Raw genomic sequence first — 19,337 nt, forward strand, 5'->3', positions numbered from 1 at the left:
AAAATTTAAATTGTTACAAGTTTTTCAATACTTTGGTTCAATCATCACTGGAAAGCCGAGAAACTGACACTTGGAAGAGTAGCTATGAAGCAACTAGGGAAGGTCTTTTAAGTGCAAGGATGTGTCTTTGGAGAATGAGACTAAGAAAATCCGTATTGTGCTATTCCTGATTATAATGCACAGATGTGAAAGCTGGAAAATGAAAAAAAAAAAACCTGACACAACGTAAATGAATTCATTTGAAATGTGTTGGAGGAGATCTTTACAGATTCCAGAGCCAGAAGGACAGATGTGTGGGTCTCTGGATCAAATCAGGCCCAAGCTTTCACTGGAAGTTGCGAGGGGTGGGGAAGACTGGATTGAGGTTTGTTGTGCTTTGAGTGTGTCATGAGAGGACAGAACTCACAGGAAGAAATGGTAGTACTAGAAACAGTCAAAGGTGCTGTTGGGGATGAGAACTTCTTAACACGAGATGGGTTAAGTCAGAGAAGGAATCCATAGCTTTTGGTATGCAGGACTAGAACAGGGCAGTTGGTGATGGGACCTTTCGAAAATAATGAGTAAAAATCCTACTGAGCATAGCCCACCTGTGCTCTAAGAATAATGTCATTGTCAGTGGCAGACTGACACTGATTAAAAATTTCCTTTTAAAATTCTGAACACAACTTCATCTCATTGTTTGCAAGCTGAGTGCACCACAATATTGAAGAAGAAAAGCTTTAATCAGCAGCCGTCTGCCACTGATCAGGACATCACTCCTGTGGCAAAGATAGACCTACAATGCTGTCAAAAGGTTCGTAAGTAGTTTTTTTGCGGTTCACCGAGATACGTAGGAATGCCAGGAGTCTGAACATCTAAAACAGAACAGTTTTTATTAACTTGCAACATTGGGGTATCTATCACAACTTGGGTAGGCTCTAACATGTCCCAATAATACAACTTGCGTTCAACTTGCCCATATGGGTTAACCGCGTACTCTTGCCTCAGAATCGGGGAGCCAGACCAAAACGCTCCTTGTCGGTAGGTTTCCGGAGGGGGGTACTTCTCATCACGCATAGTGTCCCACAACAAGGGTGGTGTGCCCAATCTCCCTCTGCCGGACGCTTGCTGAAAGTCACATCCGGGGGTACCACCTTCCTCCAAGGACCCTGACCTCGTGGGTAGACCACCACTGGCCATTCTGTGGTCCCTTGGACTACAACGCCTCCTTGCTTCAGTTCAGGGTCTGGTAATAGTCATCCGACCCTTAGGTTCGGAAAGTCATCCAGTAAACTTTTTACTTCTTTCACCTTGGTGTTTTCCCTCTTCTCCTTCTTCACTTCCGTTATTACTTGAAAGTCCAGTGCATTGTTACCTCCCTTTATATCTTCCTCCCATACATCCACCCATTGCTCCTCCCTCTTACTTTTTCCCTCCTCGTCAGGCAGACCTCTGTTTTAACCCTCTCTTGTTTGGCAGCTCTCTCCAAACTGTCCCCCTTTTCTCCCTCCTCTTTGATGTTCTCTTTCACTGGAGGAGATGGTGCACTAGCTGCCTCTTGACCTTCACAAATGCATAACAGAGCTGTGCAAGAGGATTTGGCCACTAATTCTACGAGGCAACATAGATCAGAAGCAACTTGATGACTCATAACAGCAACAAAATTCTCCCTGTCTGTGGAGTGTATCCTGGAGTGTTAATGGAATGCTTGCAAAATATGTTTTAAAGAACACTTAAAGTGAAATAAAGGTTTGGGTGAGGAATTTCTTATGGCTCTAGGAACTGGATGAACTGTATGGACCTGGAAAATATAGTGTGCATGCAATATTGATCCTGTAGAATGTAACCAGTGTGGCATAGCAGATAGAGTAACAGACTAGAATTTATGAGGCCTGGGTTCAAATCCTCACTTGGCCATGAATCTCAGTGGGAGTATGGAACTGGTAAACCACTACTAAAATATCTCACTTACCTTGAAAACCCTGTTGGGGTTGCTACGTATAAGTTGATTCTGACTCAACAGCATGCAGAGTAGCAAAGAACCCACAATAAATCACACACCACCTTGTTGAGTGTTAACTTATGAAGCTGTTAGAAGCCAGTTACCAGTTTGAGTAACATCATCACTAGATTGCTGCACATTTATAAACAAGATGAACTCTTAAGTTATCAAAAACTTTTCATCAGGCAAAAATGATATAGAACATGGTGATAAGGGAAGGTGTAACAAGTAAAAAAAAAGGGGGGGGCAAAATTCTGGCTGTTTGCATCCTTCTTATCCCCAGATTTTAATAATGTTTGGCTGGTGAACCATTTTTGAGGAATGGAAAAAGCACTTGATTTGTCACTTTCTAGTGATCCATTTAAAGTATGACTCAACGCAGAACTCGGTTTCCAGGGATGAACAGCACGGCTACTCTTCCCACCCTTTCTTTCTTCCTTTTTTGTTTAGCCATTGTTAACTGGCAAAGTTTTTAATCAATATACAGATAACAACAACCATTTGCCAGGAAGGAAAAATGGGTAATTAGTGAACTAGGTAGGTTTGTGTGACAAGGTGATAGCTTGAGCAAAGACAATTGCTCTGGATAGTTGTCATTGAGCCAAGTTAGATGTGAGGCAAAATTGGGAACCAAAAACCTTGGGTAGTTTGTATCATGGAAAGAGATCTTGTATCGGGATGACTAGAGTTACTTCATTAATACAGTCATCGATCCCTATCTTTGCACAGTCCTGCAAACAAATTAAATGTGGAGTTACTAAAACTTCTTTGAGATAAGGAAACAAGGGAGTCAAACCAATTGTTCTCATATTCAGTAGTGAAGTATTGACCATTTATTTATTTATGAAGCTTGCAAAAGTTAATTTTCTGGTGATTAATAATTGTGTGCCCCGTGGTCTAGGGCCAGGGCAACCAGAGATCACCCTGCTGACATGCCAGGGCTTTTTGAGTAGCAGGGAATATGATAGCAGGAGCTGCTCCTTTGAGGCTTCTCTGTTTCCTCAGAACTTAGCAAATGTTGTCAGGGTATTTTGGAGAAAAATGGACTTTTCCAGGATCAGGGTTTTAGTGCAAGCCATCCCTGTTGTCATGCTAAATATCTGACAAATTGTCTTTAGACAGGCAACAAAGGGTCTTTAGGTTCATGAAAACCTGCTCAGTTGTTGTTGTTGGACTAATCCAGTGGCTTGCATTTCTGGACTCTCTTTGGTGAGATGAGGCTAATCACAGGACTTTCATAATGAACACCTACACTTTCAAATATATCAGGACACCACTCTGTGCTTCAAAGCCAATTACAACTCATGGTGGCCCTTGCCAGGGTTTTCTAGGTAGGTAGGTAGGAAGGAAGCTGTTTCTATTTTGTTGTTGTTTAATTGTTAAGTCGTGTCCGACTCTCCATGACCCCATGGACCAGAGCACGCCAGGCCCTCCTGTCTTCCACTGCCTCCCAGAGTTGGGTCAAATTCATGTTGGTCGCTTCAATGACACTGTCCAACCATCTCATCCGCTGTCGTCCCCTTATCCTCTTGCCCTCACACTTTCCTAACATCAGGGACTTTACCAGGGAGTCTTCTCTTCTCATGAGATGGCCAAAGTTCTGGGGCCTCAGCTTAAGGATCTGTCCTTCCAGTGAGCACTCAGGGTTGATTTCCTTCAGTATGGATAGGTTTGTTCTCCTTGCAGTCCAGGGGACTCTCAAGAGTCTCCTCCAGCACCACAATTCAAAAGCATCAATTCTTCAGCAGTCAGCCTTCTTTTAGTCCAGCTCTCATTTCCATACATCACTACTGGAAAAAACATATGTGATTGGGTGTGTTAGAAATTTGAAGCAGGACGGTATAGCCCATTTTGCTGCCAATGCTTCTTTTTCTATAGTAGCATACCTTTGTTCTCGTGATGACAGAGCTTCTCCACTTTGGCTGCAGAGAACATAATCAATCTGCTTTCAGTATTGCCCATCTTGTGATGTCCATGCGTAGAGTCACCTCTTGTGTTGTTGGAAAAGAGTGTTTGTGATTACCAGTTTGTTCTCTTGACAAAACTATTAGCTTTTGCCCTGCTTCATTTTGGACTCCAAGGCCAAACTTAGCTGCTGTTCCTTTTCTCTCTTGACTCCCTACTTTAGCATTCCAGTCCCCTATAATGAGAAGAACATCTTTCTTTGGTGTCAGTTGTGGAAGGTGTTGTAAGTCTTCATAGAATTGGTCTATTTCAGCCTCTTCAGCATCGGTGGTTGGTGCATAAACTTGGATTACTGTGATGTTGAAAGGTCTGCCTTGTGACTATATATGATGCTATTTTCTTGCATTATGCATCACATAGAAAGCAAGTTTTTCAGAGAAGAGACAGAGGACAAACCATTAAATAAAATGCATGTTAGTAGCACCCTATTAAGTCCAGAGCTGAAAGGTAAGTTGAGCAAGAAGGAAAGTGGTGGGTCTGGCTCAGCTCAGATGATAAAATCAACCAGCGACCACAAGTCTCCTCCCTTCTCCCCTGTTGTATCAACTTCTGCTTGCAAATGAAGAAAAGGAACTCATTTAAAAGGAGAGGTCCTGCGTTTTGGCAGCAGCTGAAATCTTCTTAGGTGCTGTGAATGGTGAGTGCTTTTAACGATTTGGCTAGTTTTTAATTTAGGTTTGTGGCTTCTACCCAGGTTGTCTTCTGGACGGTGACATCTTCAGCAGGCATCTTAACCAGTAAGAGAGAAGCCATAAGCACACAGCTTGACTGAAAGTCTTTTATTTATTTTGGACTTAGACTTTATTTTAGTTGTGGAAATACTGAGTGGTAGGTTTCCCAACTTGGCATGCCACAGGTTATTGGTCTACAACTTCCAGATGCTTGACCATTGCAGGTGGTAGTTAGGACTGCTGAGAATTATAATCTAAGGATACTTGAGGCCCTGCCTTTGGGAACCCGTTGACTAAATTGCTCCTCAATAGCCATATAGTAACAGCATTTGATGATTTTCTGTTTTCTCTTTTGTTACATCACCATTCCAGATTTTTTTAAAAAATTACATAGAGAATATCTGCTTCCTAGGCAGCTGTTAGAAGACTGGACTAGAGTTAGCATGGTGCAGTAATGGCTGCAGTAATGATGTGTGCACCCATTGAAACTATTCTCGTATCATAGATGCTGGGGGAATGGCATGAATGCTTAGGACAAAGACCACCTCCAGTTGCTTTTCCCTCCACATAAAGAAACACAAAACAAGCAGATTTAGACCCAGGCATCTTTCTCACATCCCTGTTCTTTTCCTACACCCACCAATAAGATTGTGAAGCTTCAGGAACCAAAATTGCCAGTTCTGGCTGTGCACTGAGCTGAATCCGACATGGTGATACTCAGCAAACAAGAGTAGCAGTGTGAGCCCTGGCATTTTGTGTATGTGTGTTCGTTTAAAATCTACAAATAAGAATCAAAGATAAAAGCATACAGCAGAGGAGATCTGCTATGTCAACAATAGATCTAAAAAGAATATAGGTATTCTAGTTAGTCACAAATAGAAGATGACCCAGCAACATAATGTGGCTTCTAAAAAAGGGAATGCAATCTTAGGCTGCATTAGTACAAGCATGATGCACAGATAATGAGAACTAATAATTCCACCCTCTGCTACACGGGTCAGGCTGCATCTGGAGTACTTAGTTCTTCTGTGCTATAATTTAAAGAGGAACATTGGCAAATGGGTATGTTCAGACGAGGGTGACCTGGACATTGTCTGAGGAGTTGAAACTGCTAGGTATATTTGGTTGTAGAAGAGAGGATTACGGAGAGATGTAACGGTTGTCTAAAATGTGTATTTCTTGCTGTTACAATGTTTTCCTTCCCAGCCCAACATTTCTTCAAAGTACGATCAGGCTTGTAAATGTTTATCTCCTGATGATCCACTGAAAACTAAAAGCAAGCAACTCTGCAAAATGCAGAAGGGGGCAAACTTGTGCTGTCACTTCAGGCAGCTCTACTTCTAATGATATGCTAACTGTACCATTTCAATTGAACTCCCCCCCCCTTGCTGCAGTGGGCAAGACTGGAGTCATGGGGTGAAAATCGCAGGGAAGCAGATTTTGGCTAAACATTAGGAAAAACCTAACAGCAAGAGCTGTTAAAGAGTGGAGTAGACTGCCTTGGGAGAGGTTCGGCTCTCCTTTGTTGGATGAATGCAGCCACAGGCTAGTTTGAGCCATCTGTCAGAATGCTTGAGCGACAACCCTGCACTGTAGATCCTGCACTGAGCTGGAGGGTGTGTTAGAAGATCACCTTCGAGCCTCGTTCCAACTTCGTAAGTGTATGATTCTATATGGATGCATCAAAGATTAACACCCTACTTGGAAAAGATTTTGGGTATGCTCTTGGATTATATTATCATTAACAGACACACAGTTCTCCAATAAAAGTTTCTATTTCACCTGTGACATCTAAACATTCTACAAACTCAAAGAGATATCCTGCAGCTGGGACAGAGAAACTGTGTGACTCCAGGGCTATAACTAGGCTGGAGCAGCTGAGGCTTTGCCTCAGGGCACCAATATTTAGAGGTGTGTGTTAAGGAAATAAAAGACAATGCTTCACAATCCTATCAACATTTTAAAAGAAGACATAAATGTTGTTTTTGAGGAACCCACATGTTCTGCCTCCAGTTTAGGAGTTGGCTGATGCCTCAGAGTGGAGTGGGTGGGAGACAATGCCACATGCCCTGGGTACAAAAAAATGGCTAGTTACAGCTCTCTGTGATACTTGTGGAAACTCTTCCAAGCTTTAAAAAGTTTTGAGATCCCCACCAGTTGCTACTCGGTCAAGCAGAGCTTGGAAAAGTTACCCTTTTAAGATAATATCCCCAAATAATCCTCCAGACATTCACCCCACCAAAACAAAAAACCAAAAAAACAAAAACAAACCCCAACTTTCCAAGGTCTGGATGCAAGATAACTCTGAGAAGAATGGTTACATAACCAAATATAATTAATGTATGCTGTCCCTCCTTTGTCTAATCGCCATCATCGTAGAACTGCAGAGCTCATATCAAGTCCAGCCCTCTGTCAAGGAGGCACAGTGGGGAATCAAAATCCCAGATACCTAAACCACTGAGCTATCCATCAGTTTTGTCATCCCTGTCTCTCCCCCCACCCCTCTCAAGAAGAATAATGGTCCTTCCTTTCCCCTTTCAAAGTATGGAGCAAACTTCTGCAAGGGCCAGTGAATACGACTAGAATGGCTGCTAGAGGCAGAAAGTTTGGGTCAAGTCGCTGGAAGCAAGCAAGAAGTGAACAGGGAAATGTGCAAACCTATCCCATCTCAGAGGAAGAGTTATCCCAGTCTGAAATCATGGAAGAGATTCAAGACGTCTTCCAGAAACATGGTGGAAACAAGAAGGGTTTTGTTACACAAGCCGATATGCAGGTAGATTGGTGGGCTGTAAGTTATTGAATTTTCTGGGCCACATGCTACATTTAAAGTGAATAAGGAAACAGAGGGCAGAATGGTTAAATGGCTGATGAGCAAGGAGGTTGTTAATATGCCTGCCATCTATACTGGATCATGATCTTATCACCAATATGGTTATCTATATGTGATCACCATATGACTGCTTGGCATAGGGCGGTCCCTTCCCACTTTTTTGTGCCATTTAAAAGGCTATGGCTATAGCTCAGCCTTCCCCAGTCAAGTGCCTTTAAAAATGTATTGGGTTACAGCTTGCATAATTCTCATGTGCCCCGTGGAGGCAGTGGTTAAACTGCACTACTGCAGTGAAGACTCTGCTCATGACCTGCGTTTGATCCTGGGTTCAGGTAGCCGGCTCAAGGCTGACTCAACCTCCCATTCTTCTGAGGCTGGTAAATTGAATACCTGGCTCACTGGGAGGGGGCAATCTGTAGCCTGCATAGTTATTTTGTAAACCACCCAGGGAATGCTTTAAGCATCAGGAGGTGGCATATAAGCAGCACACCCTGCTTTGCTTTGCTTCATTGTTAGCTGATGGAGAGCTGTAGTTTAGCAAATATATAAGACAGTGAGCTGGGAGAACCTGTCTCAAGTATGAAGAATAGTTACACCTCTTTTCTATTTAAGGCTGGCTGGCTGGCTGGCTATTATTTATTTATTTATTTATTTATTTATTTATTTATTTATTTATTTATTTATTTATTTATTTATAAATCATACAGTGGACCCTCGATGTACAGACGGCTTGACTTACAGACTTTTCGAGTTACAGACTTTTCTGGCTGCAAAATTTAGATTCGACTTGCAGCCAGAGAATCGACTTACAGACCAGAAAAAAACCAAAATGGAATAAAAATAGAATAAAAACCACTGGTTATGGGATTAATCGGTTTTCAATGCATTGTAGGTCAATGGAGATTCGACTTACAGACTTTTCGACTTGCAGCCACCATTCCAATACGGATTAATTCCTTAAGTAGAGGGTCCACTGTATCTTATCCTTCCAATGGAAAGGTATTTCTCAGAGTAGCTGACCACTGTTAAATACCAGAATCACATAACAAAAGAGAGTGAGAACACGAATATGTTTTTAAAAAATTAAAAGAAAGATGGGAAGGCCACCAGATTATTACCAGACACAGGATACACTGCATCAGACATCATCTACCTAGCAAAACAAACTGTAGCCAGGACCTGAGAATTTTCACTAGTTGAAAAGTAAAGGGCTTACTAGCTGTGTGACAAGAGGCAAGTCTCAGGCCTAAATTCAAATTTGTTTCTGTATTATTTTCAGAAACTGGAAGGAATTGCACCTTGGAGCAGAGGAGAGCTGGAGCTGGTCTTTGCTGGCCTTGATGCTGACAATGAGGGCTGCTTAGCCATTGAAGACTTCACAGCGGGACTTAGTAGGCATTGGTTCAGTGCAGGACGAGGCAATTTTTCAATGCTTTGGACTAAAATCCCCACAAACCCCTCATCATCTGCTGTGTTGGCTAGGGCTGATGGGAACAGTTGTCCAAAACATCTGTGGGGCACCAGATTGCTCACCCATGGTTTACTGTATTATACTGATGGGCTTGGGATGCTATGCATGCCTACATGAGAGCATACTCCATATAACTCCATTAAGCGTAACTTGGAGTAAACATGCATACGCTCCACCTGCTGAGGTAGGGCTTCCAGATCAGTCTGTGTTTGTTCAGTCATTCTGCCTCATTTGCAGAATTTTATGGGAAGTACAAATGATCTCTGGATGCAAAAATGTTGACGCTAAACCTGCCCTACTTTGGGCACATCGTGAGAAGGTAGGATTCTCAGGAAAAGACAATAATGCTGGGAAAGGTGGAAGGCAGCAGGAAAAGAGGAAGATCAAATATAAGATGTATTGACTCCCTAAAAGACCCACAAGCTTGAGTTTAGCTGCCCAAGTTTAGCTGCCTAGCTACTAGTTGGGCAGGTTAGAAATGTAAATAAAATAAAATGATTTACAAGAGCTGAGCAGGGCAGTTGAGGACCGGTCATTTTGGAGATTGATCATTCATAAGGTTGCCATAAGTCAGTGGTGACTTGATGTCACATCACCACCACCAAGTTTGTCACCTTTAATTTAACCTTCCCTTGTTTCCTGTTCATTTCTCCTCCCCTTTCTTCCAAAAAAAAAAAAACCTCTAATCAAATCAGAATTTAGAATGTTACTTTTAAAAAGGAACTTACTACATTATTAGGACTAGGAAGCAGCCAAATGATCATGATTGTGGCCCCTTGTGGGAAGTAGTCTGCAGGGCACACAGACATGTTGTGTTGCCTTAACCAACATGCCAGGAGAATTGAGGGATGTGTTCTCCTGTTCCCTGACCTGTTGTCCAATTCTGATATTTCATCTTGAAAATAAAGAGATACAAAAGATGAAGCAAAATAATACTTTTGCTATTTAGGACTGATAAGAAAATGGCATAAAGCTTTTAAATTTTTTTTTAAAAATCTCGACAAAATGCCTCCAAACATACTTTAATGTTTACTTAATGTCTATCCACCAAATGTTTTCAACACTTAAGGAATTCCCTCTTCTAAGAATAGCCACCTTATGTGCAACAGATGAAACAAAATTATGCCATAACTTTCACGAAACGCACACACTTTGTATTACATTGTCAGTTTGGCTAGATTATTTCTAGGGATGGGAAACAGGTGTTCCTCCATTTGTTGTTGATATGCTGGCTAGGGTGGATGCATGTTTCAGCAACAAGAAGCTCCATTTTAAATACAATACTAAGAAAACGGTAGCTTGCACAGAACAAATGTGAAGGAGTTTATCAGAACAGGTGAAAAAAGATGGGACAGAAAAGTCCTAAGGGCACAAGGCCTTTGCTATCTTGAGTTGTTGTCTCCAGGTAATATGGGAACTGCTCAGTTAGCGGGAGAAAACCAGATATTTGTAGGTTGGTCTTAGAAGTTGGATCTTCTAGACAGTGCGGTGGAACTGAGTTGGGGAAGTTCTTCTAGGAAGGAAATACTGGACTTTGGGGAAATGGCCATTCATACGGATTCTGATTGTTTGGATCAAGCCTGAGGATCAGCAGATTTCCTGTGTAGTTTGTAAGTGCTAAGTACAGAGTTAGCCCTATCATTAGGCAGAGTTTGGAAACTGCCTCAAACAACAGATTTTGGTTGTATCATGGAAGGGAAAAAATTCATGGGAGAGGTTGTACATAGGAGTTAAGCAGAGAATTTTGCATGTGGCAGATTTCAGAGTCAATCTTTGGCACCTCTAGGTAGATTAAAGGGAGTGGGCGAGGGAGAAAATCGTGCTGGAAACTCAGGATTTGTGCTGCTGGCTTTGTTGATGGTTATTTGTTTTAGTTATTTAATTGGTTATTTGTTTTAGTTATTTAATTGGTAATTAATGTATTTTTTTACTGCTGGAAAAGGATGAGGTGCTTGTAAAATGTTCTGTCTTGGTTGCCAAGTAACAGACTTTGCCTAGCTGCTATGAGCCTTGGCTTTGGTGGGGTGGGGATGCCATGAATTGCTCTACTTTAAATAGAAGTGTGTGTGGGGGGGAGCCAGTCTTGGGTTCATCCCAGCTAGATGCCTTGGCTCAGCATATCTTTCACCTTTAAAAAGTTGTCCCTCGGGTGACCAAATCTTGGCTTTAATGTTTCCGCCTGGCCAGAATGTGATCTTGGTTGTCCATGTGCCAGGGAGTTTCCTGAACTCACAGAGTGTGACAAGACAGCATCGGAAAAGGAAGATGGCTTCAGCAAAGACTCCTGTTAACTTGACCCCGGAAGAAGCTAATCCTGAGAGGAAAAAGTGCTCTGAGGCTTTCATAAACCAACTGGGAACTGACGGGATCTTCGAAGAGTAAGGCCATGCTAACCTTATTTCTATTTGATGCCCACAGACTCTTACAGATGTAGGCAGAGCCAGAATGGGAATAAGAGTAATATAGATTAGTATAAGGGCCTTGAAGGCAGAAGGAAGTAGCCTTTAAGGAGGAAGAGTTTTCTTATGTACCATACTAGCATATTCCATAATAGAGATGAGGAGTTTAGGGTTGTGGGTATGTCTTTTGTGTTTGAGACTAGGAAGTGAGATGTACCAATCATAGCAAGGTGGAAAACAATGGCTTTGGCAACCATTTTGACATATTAAGAATTAAGGAACAGGTTGACACATGTTCTGCTCTGGAGTTTGCGATCACACACAAGTTCACAAGTCACCTCACAACATCCATGTGATCAGCACTTGGACTGCTACCACTGCCATTCTCATTTTGAAGGCCCATCACCCTCTTTCACCTATCTCATTTGATTCCCAGCCCTCTATCACCTCCTTTGTGTATGTAAAGTAAAGGTAAAGGTTCCCTTGACATTTAGTCCAGTTGTGTCTTGGGGGTGGTGCTCATCCCCATTTCCAAGCCATAGAGCCAGCGTTTGTCCGAAGACAGTTTCCATGATCACGTGGCCAGCGTGACTAGACACGGAACGCCATTACCTTCCCACCGAGGTGGTATCTATTTATCTACTCACATTTGCATGCTTTCGAACCGCTAGGTTAGCAGGAGTTGGGACAAGCGATGGGAGCTCACTCCATGGTGTGGATTCGATCTTACAACTGCTGGTCTTCAGACCCTGCAGCACAGAAGCTTCTGCGGTTTAACCCGCAGCACCACCACGTCCCATATGTGTATGTAAAATTCTGGTTAAATGTTGCACTGAGGAAGTCCTTTGTTGTCCACAAAAGCTGAGGCTGACATAAAGCAGTTAGCCTTCATGGTGCCACAACTCTTTATCTTCTATTATTGTTCTACATGATTTGGAGTTTCATGTGTTTTCATTGTTGCTATTGTAAGACAACTGGAATGAGATCTACCACAGAATATCTGAGATCTGTCACCAGTCCTATCCATCTTCCTTTTACCTTTCCTTAGTTCAGAGAAAGGAGATCTGGCCTACTGTTTAAATGACCTCAATGTTCCTGCATCAACCCACCAAGCGTGACACTTCCCAGGCTATAGGAAAGCAGGAGAGAGGAATCCTCAATGTTATCTCCAATAATTTGTCAGAATTAACAGCAGAGATTCTCCTATGCCTTGCTCTCCTCCTAATGGGAATAGGAGCTGCTGCAGACACACTAGGTGTGTGACCACACTCCCAGCATCATATGACCCACAAGGCATGAAGGAGGGGAGGAATCCAACCCTCCCTACTCTTATATGACCTCTCACACTTGGCATAATTGAGGAGTTATCCATCCTTGACTGTTTTCCACTGTTCTACAGTGGTGCCTCGACTTACAAACGTCCCGACTTACAACCATTTCGAGTTGCAACCAGCTCCGGCCACAACATTTTGCTTAGACGTGCGGCCGGAGCTTCAACTTGCGACTGGAAAAAGGCAAGGAAAAATGTATTCTTGAAGGCTTTTATGGCCAAGATCTGATGGTTGTTGTGGGTTTTCCGGGCTCTTTGGCCATGTTCTGAAGGTTGTTCTTCCTGACGTTTTGCCAGTCGCTGTGGCCGGCATCTTCAGAGGACTGGAGTAGGAACTCTGTCCATGCTCTGTTACTGTTTGTTGGATAGTCGAGTATTTATAGCTGCAGGAACAGGGTGATCAGTGTGTTTCTCCTGAAAAGGACAAAAGCTGTTCCTGCCAAAGAGCCCAAAAAACCCACAACAACCAGCAAGGGGAAAAGGCGGGGAATTCAAATTTGCTAATCGTTGGTAGGCGAAGAGGCTGCTTCTTTGCAGTTCTTTCACCCCAATGGTTAGAGTGAGTGCATTGGAGGAGGCTTTGGGACTGCCTGGAGCTGCTTTCTGCTCCTGAGTAAGTACATGTACTGTACTTTGTTTTGCACGGTGGGTTTGGATTGGGGGGTATGTTTCTGTGCTGTGATGTTTTTCCCCCAGTCCCATCGTGTTCGGGCTGGCTGTGTGTGTGTGTCTCTCGGGGTGTTTTTGTGTTTTTTTCCCCCAGACCCATATCATTCCACTGGGACTGTGTGCGTGCGTGCGTGCGTGCGCGTTTTTTGAGTGGTTTTTTCCCAGCTCCATAGCGTTCCACTGGGGCTGGCTCTTTTTTGGGGGGGGGGTGTTTGTTTTTTGGCCCCAGCACATTCCTATGGGGCTTGCAGTGTTTTATTTATTTATTTATTTATTTATTTTTTGGTGTTTTTTCCCCCAGCCAGAACGAATTAATGGGGTTTCAATGTATTCCTATGGGAAATGGTGCTTCGACATTTCAAGTTACGCCCATCTTCTGGAATGGATTATGGTCATACGTTGAGGCACCGCAGTACTAGAATATATTCTAAAACCATTTGACCCATGTCCTCAATGAGAGGCCAGTATGACTGCCCAGTCAAAGCAATTTCTTCTGAGTTAAATATTTATGTGGCGAAATAACATACAATATTTCTCTATTTTACAGCCAGTCAAAAATCCAGAAAATTTGGGTATAGCTCAGGAAGGAAAGAGATCTGCTAGGTAACCTGAAGGAGTTCTTGGCTGAAATGACACATCTGATCAAAAAAGCTAAGCATGAAAAAGAGATATTGGAGTTAATGCTGGAAATGTAGGTCCATGGATACAGGTATAAGAGAAGTGCTTTATTCTGGAAAAGAAAGGAGGCTCTAGAAAATGAAAATACTGTATGAGGATGAGGAAATTAAGTGATTGTAGAGTGAATTGATTGGTGAGGAATAGCTCAGTAGCAGGGAACACAGTTTATGTCCCAAAGATCTCAGGTTCAGTCCCAGGTATCTCCAGCTAAAGAATCACAATTTCAGTTAATAATACTAGAAGACCTATCTCTATTAAATATGGCTTAAGACTCTGACACAGAAAAGAAGGTTGGTATCAACAAATGGAAGCCCCAGAGCCAAGTCAAAGGAGTGCTCATGGGCCCTTCTTATTGGCAACCATGAAATATGATAATTGTGCACAGGCAATGGTAACTGCAGTTAAATCCAACCTGGACTATTGTTCAGAGTAATCCTCCCATCAAATTAGTTGCCCAGAAGGTTGGAAGCTGATTTATTATGATGGAGGTGCACTACCAGCAATACAGTTATCTGTGAGCTAACAGATCTGGTCTAGACAAATCTGCTTTAAATGTCTTGTTTGGTTCTCCACACTAGGCAAGTTGCTGAACATAACAGGAAGGTGCAGCAGCTCTATGAGGAGATGGAGCAGCAAACAGGGAGAGAAAAACAAAGGCTACAGTATGAGGTAGGTTCATGGCTGGGCCCACACTTAATTCCACTTATTCATGAGAAGAGTGGGTATGCTGGATTTTCTTTTCAAATACTGTAGCCTACAATTTCCCCTAAGCTCAGGGTAGATTACACATCACTTAAATGCCCACAATTTCTCATTACGGTGATATTATACTCAATAACCATTCCATAGGGAAATGTCTCATCTGTCTCATCATCTCTTACAAGGTAGAGAAAAAGAAAAAGGAGAAAGGGGATTATGATATAAAACATTGAGAAAGGAACAATGTTTTTTCTCATAGCTTGGAAGTAATGAGTTACAAATAATCTAGTTATCCATTATATGCTTATTTGTACTTCATTACTTTTTGGTAAGGAAACAATATTTATCTCTGCACTTGGAAGTAATGAGTTACATATATTTTTCTTACCTGTTATAAGTAGGTGTAAACACGTGTAATTAAGTTACATTCTAAAAGGACGGTACTGAGCAGTAACAAAGTTACTTTCCTAGTTTAGTGAGTGGTATTTTCTAGTTGCTTCAGAGGTTATTTTGAAGGGCATAAATGGCATTATTTACTTGGACACAACATTTTCAAGTTTTATGCCATTCTCTTATTAGTCCTAAGGTGTTGCCCCACACAGTCATAGAAACATTACAAGCAAAATAATGAGCAATGCAAAAAGTTATCTGTCAGTATTACGAAGTAATGCCAATAGGCTGCCTTCCAAACACTGTAGTTATTAATGGGATACCCAGTGTAGCATAGTGGAGAGAATGGTGGATTAGGAAATCTCTGTTTGAGTCCCTACTTAGCCACAGAAACACACTGGGAATATTTGTGTGTGGATCTGATAAAACCACTCTTCAAATATCTCATTTATCTTTAAAGCCCTGTTAGGGTTGTTATAAGTCAGTTCTGATTTGATTACACATAAGACACACAGTAAATAACGTGTTACTTAGCATAGAGTAGGCTCATTTGAATCAGTGGAATTTATGGAGGAGGTAACTTGTCAAATCCCTACTGATGCAATCCAGTGTGCCGTACTATGCTAAGCAACAGGATTTCTGCCACACCTTTTAGAAAGTAATGTTCCAAGTGTCATTTTTTCCTCATAGGAAAGCCGTCTGAGAGTTCCTGAGTGAGCAGGGATAATTATTCCAAGGGTTGGGCTTCTTCTTCTTCTTCTTCTTCTTTTTTTGGAGGCCCATTAATGAGCTTGAAAACTTCCCTTGGCTTCTTCAGAAAAAAGCCAGGAGCAGTTTTTGTTCTCAGGTTATACCCCAGGGAGAGGGATTAAAACTGATGGCATTGTATAGGGGTGAGTGAAGATTACATGCCTATGTGTGGAGCCTGGCAAGGAAATGTGGAGTGGAGAATGCTGGAAAAGGGCATACCTGCAGTCCCTGGTGCAACATTTTGATTTAAATGCCAGTGAGCCATTGTATGGAAAGTCCCCTAGTAATTGCCATTTTGGCAGGAAATGTGAATCTATAGTTTTACCGTATTTCCTATTGCAGAGTAAAACCAGAAGCCAGTTGTGCAACATGGAAATGAAGAAAGTGTTAGATGTCAGGGAACAGGAAATACAGCACTTCCTCACTGTTCAGAATGAGGTAAGATAATGAGTATGATGATAAGTCAGGGAAGACCTTGTGACCATCCAGCTCCAGCTTTCAAAAGCACCACAAGACACTCTTTGAGGAGAGACCAAAACAAGCTTTTAGACTGTGGTCTTCAGGAGGAAAGGAAGTCTTGCTTTGATGCAAGGAAACAGCACCATCTTCTGGAAGCATTTCTTCTAGTTCAAGCTGCAAGTAGGGTATGTTGTTTTGTAGGCAAAACTCACAATATACACCTCCTTCAAGATATTTGATGGCCAAATACTTCAAAAGGGCAGCCTTTTTCCCCCCCACAGAGCTGATGAAATTTTCAGACCACTTCCCAAGCAATAATGTGTGTAGGGGTGTGATCCTTCTCCTGGCTTCCTTGAGAAGTATCTTGGCTTTTGCTCCATTGATGCTAAAGGGTAGTCTGCTCATGGAACTTATTTGGAACATGTTGTAAAACTGGAGAGAAAAATAGTCTTTCTGCTGCTCCTGTCCAAGAACAATGGTCCTATAACTAGGTAAAATGAGACAACTGACTTAGGTGAGAGGTAAGAGTAGCAGACCCTATTCCACTTAAGCCTTCAGGTCCCCTTTGGGACCTCTTTCTCCGTCCTTGTGTGTGTGTGTGTGTGTGTGTGTGTGTGTGTGTGTGTGTGTGTGTGTGTGTGTGTGTGTGTGTGTGTGTGTGTGTGTGTGTGTGTGTGTGTGTGTGTGTGTTATATGGCCTGTGCTGCAACCCCCAAACTAGCCATCTTTCCTCAGAGGTGAAGGAGGACAGACTTCTGTTGTCAATATCAAAGTAAGAGTCACTTGGCAGTCCACTTTGTTTCTATATGAAGAATAGAAATAGGAAGGCACCAGCTTGCCTTTTGTCTGAAGCATCAGAATGCTTTGAACCAGCCCTATTTCAGAATAATTTTGTTTTTAAAGGGGAAAAAAACCCACTTAGTTACAAGTCTGCCATTGTTGTGTCAGAGAGGCACAATTATCCCAAGGCTATTTCTGTGATCTCATTAAAATGTACATAATCTCCAAGATCCAGACAGAAAATCCAGACAAAATAGCCTTACAATGCTATATTTTATGCTTTCCAAACCATAACACATTGTTTAAGAAAAGAGACAGCAATGTTACTGAAAGTGGAAGGAGCTTTGACTCTGTTGACCAATTATGTGGTCTACAACATTCATTCTCATGCCATTCAGATACAATGGATTACACCTCTTAAAGATCCCAGTCATGAGGGCCATGAGTGACACCAGCTTGGGAAGTTTCTGTATTCTGTAAATTCTGTGTGATATTATTTATTTATTTATTTATTTATTTATTGGACTTATATACCGCCCCATAGCGCTACAAGCACTCTCCGGGCGGTTTACAATTTAATTAGACAGGCTACACATTGATATGGATAGTATTTAGAAGCAGATCCGTTGTCCTACACAAGGAAATCAAAACATGTTTCTGCTTGGCTGAACATTTTTCTCTCTCTCTCTCTTTTCAGCTGGAAACTCAATTTGTCAACCTCAAAGAAAATCAGCAAATGGCCAATACCCAAACTGAGGAACTCATGCGAGACAACCATACGCTTGAGACCCAGCTGCAGGAAACCCTCCACCAGCTTCAAAGGACACAAAGGCAACTGGATGCAATGAAAGATCAAGTTGCTCAGATGCTCAAAGAAGACAGGTGAGTCCTCATGAATTCACTTGTTCCACTTTTCAACAACAACTTCCAGTATGGGTTACAAAAATCAGTAATCTGACAATCCCCACATTCAGGTATACATTGCAAAACAGGGTTGAGCAAACATCAGTCCTCCAGATATTGGACTGCAGCTCCCAATATTCCTCACCAAGTCTGATAGCAGTTGCAGTCTAACCACCTCTGAACAGCCATACTTTTGCTGACCATGGTTGAATCTAAAGGACACAAAATATAATGAAAGGAATATGTAGTGAAGGAGATACCATGGTGGAATTTGATTCAGTCGCCCAGATAAATCATGGCAATACACCTGGATCTAATTTTACTTGAGTTAATAGGATTTCACATATTCCCCTATGAGTTTTTTTCCCCCTCTGTAGATGTGTTCCTCTTTTCCTTTCTTCACTTTTGCTGTTTCTCTTCTCCATTTCATTTCTGATTATATTGTTTTTCTGTCACCTCCCAACACACTGGTTCCTCAAAAGCCCTCATGGTGGTATTTTTTTGGGAAGAACATGCCATAGTGGTGGGTAAAGGTCACAGCCTGGTTTCTGTTTCTCCAGCATTCCGCTTAGGAAGACAGTTTCTTAGAAACCCTTCTGCTATGGTTTTTTTTTTTTAAAAAAAACACACACTTTTGCAATGGCTTGAAATAGTTTTTTCTTCAGAGCGTGTGTTTGAGGGCAGCTGATGCAGCCACCTTCCTGAAACAAAGTAGACTTGGTTTCTGTCAGTACCTGAACAAAAGGCCACCTGGGAATTTTGGAAATAATTGAACTCTGCCTGAAGCAGGAGTCTGCAACAGTTCTGGGATGCATGCAGGCCCTCAAGGCCAATTTTGTGGTCTCACAAGATACCCTTTAAAACCATGCTACTGACGTTCGCTGGCAAATAGCACGCTTTGATTTTTGTGGAAAGTGGAGGAGAAACTACTTAAAGTATGGGCTTTGTTTGCTTTATATGGTCGGTGGTGATTAAGGAAAACTCTTCTGAAGCCAGTAAAAGACTTGTTTTAAATGTTGTTATTCTGGTCACCACCCAAATTCATGCCAACAGTTTTGGCAGCAGTGGGGAAAGGAGATCTTGAGGGGTAAAATTGGCCCCCAGACCCACTGAGACAAGTGCCTACAACAAGGGCAATATGGTCCCCTGAGGAGGGGGGCTGGCACATTTAAGGGGAACCACAGACTGGAAACAATTCTTCACACACCATCTTATAAGATTTCTTATGAGTCTTGTGCAATCCTGATTTGGACTATTTTTCTTTCATATTGTGTTGATGACAGTGGTTGAAAAAGGGTTGAGAATGGCTGGCCTACATCATCAGACGTTCTGCCCCCAGTATCTATTACTTAGGTCTGTAGG

At 42.1% G+C, this 19,337-nt stretch overlaps 1 protein-coding gene across 2 annotated transcripts in view; it reads left to right on the forward strand.

Moving 5' to 3' along the window:
• Window positions 1–375: 375 nt before the first annotated feature.
• RAB44 (RAB44, member RAS oncogene family) overlaps window positions 376–19,337 on the forward strand; it is a 40,702-nt gene continuing 21,740 nt past the window's right edge. Inside the window, exons 1-7 of one of the 2 annotated variants that reach the window (XM_020795451.3) lie at window positions 376–4,583; window positions 7,161–7,390; window positions 8,727–8,838; window positions 11,134–11,296; window positions 14,573–14,663; window positions 16,176–16,271; window positions 17,770–17,954. In XM_020795451.3, coding sequence (XP_020651110.3) covers window positions 7,202–7,390; window positions 8,727–8,838; window positions 11,134–11,296; window positions 14,573–14,663; window positions 16,176–16,271; window positions 17,770–17,954 — 836 coding nt within the window. In that variant the 5' untranslated portion in view covers window positions 376–4,583; window positions 7,161–7,201. The remainder of the gene's footprint in view (window positions 4,584–7,160; window positions 7,391–8,726; window positions 8,839–11,133; window positions 11,297–14,572; window positions 14,664–16,175; window positions 16,272–17,769; window positions 17,955–19,337) is intronic. The other variant, XM_078392743.1, reaches the window with a different exon arrangement.

This window comes from Pogona vitticeps, chromosome 4 (genome assembly GCF_051106095.1).
Source record: "Pogona vitticeps strain Pit_001003342236 chromosome 4, PviZW2.1, whole genome shotgun sequence".
Taxonomy (NCBI): domain Eukaryota; kingdom Metazoa; phylum Chordata; class Lepidosauria; order Squamata; family Agamidae; genus Pogona; species Pogona vitticeps.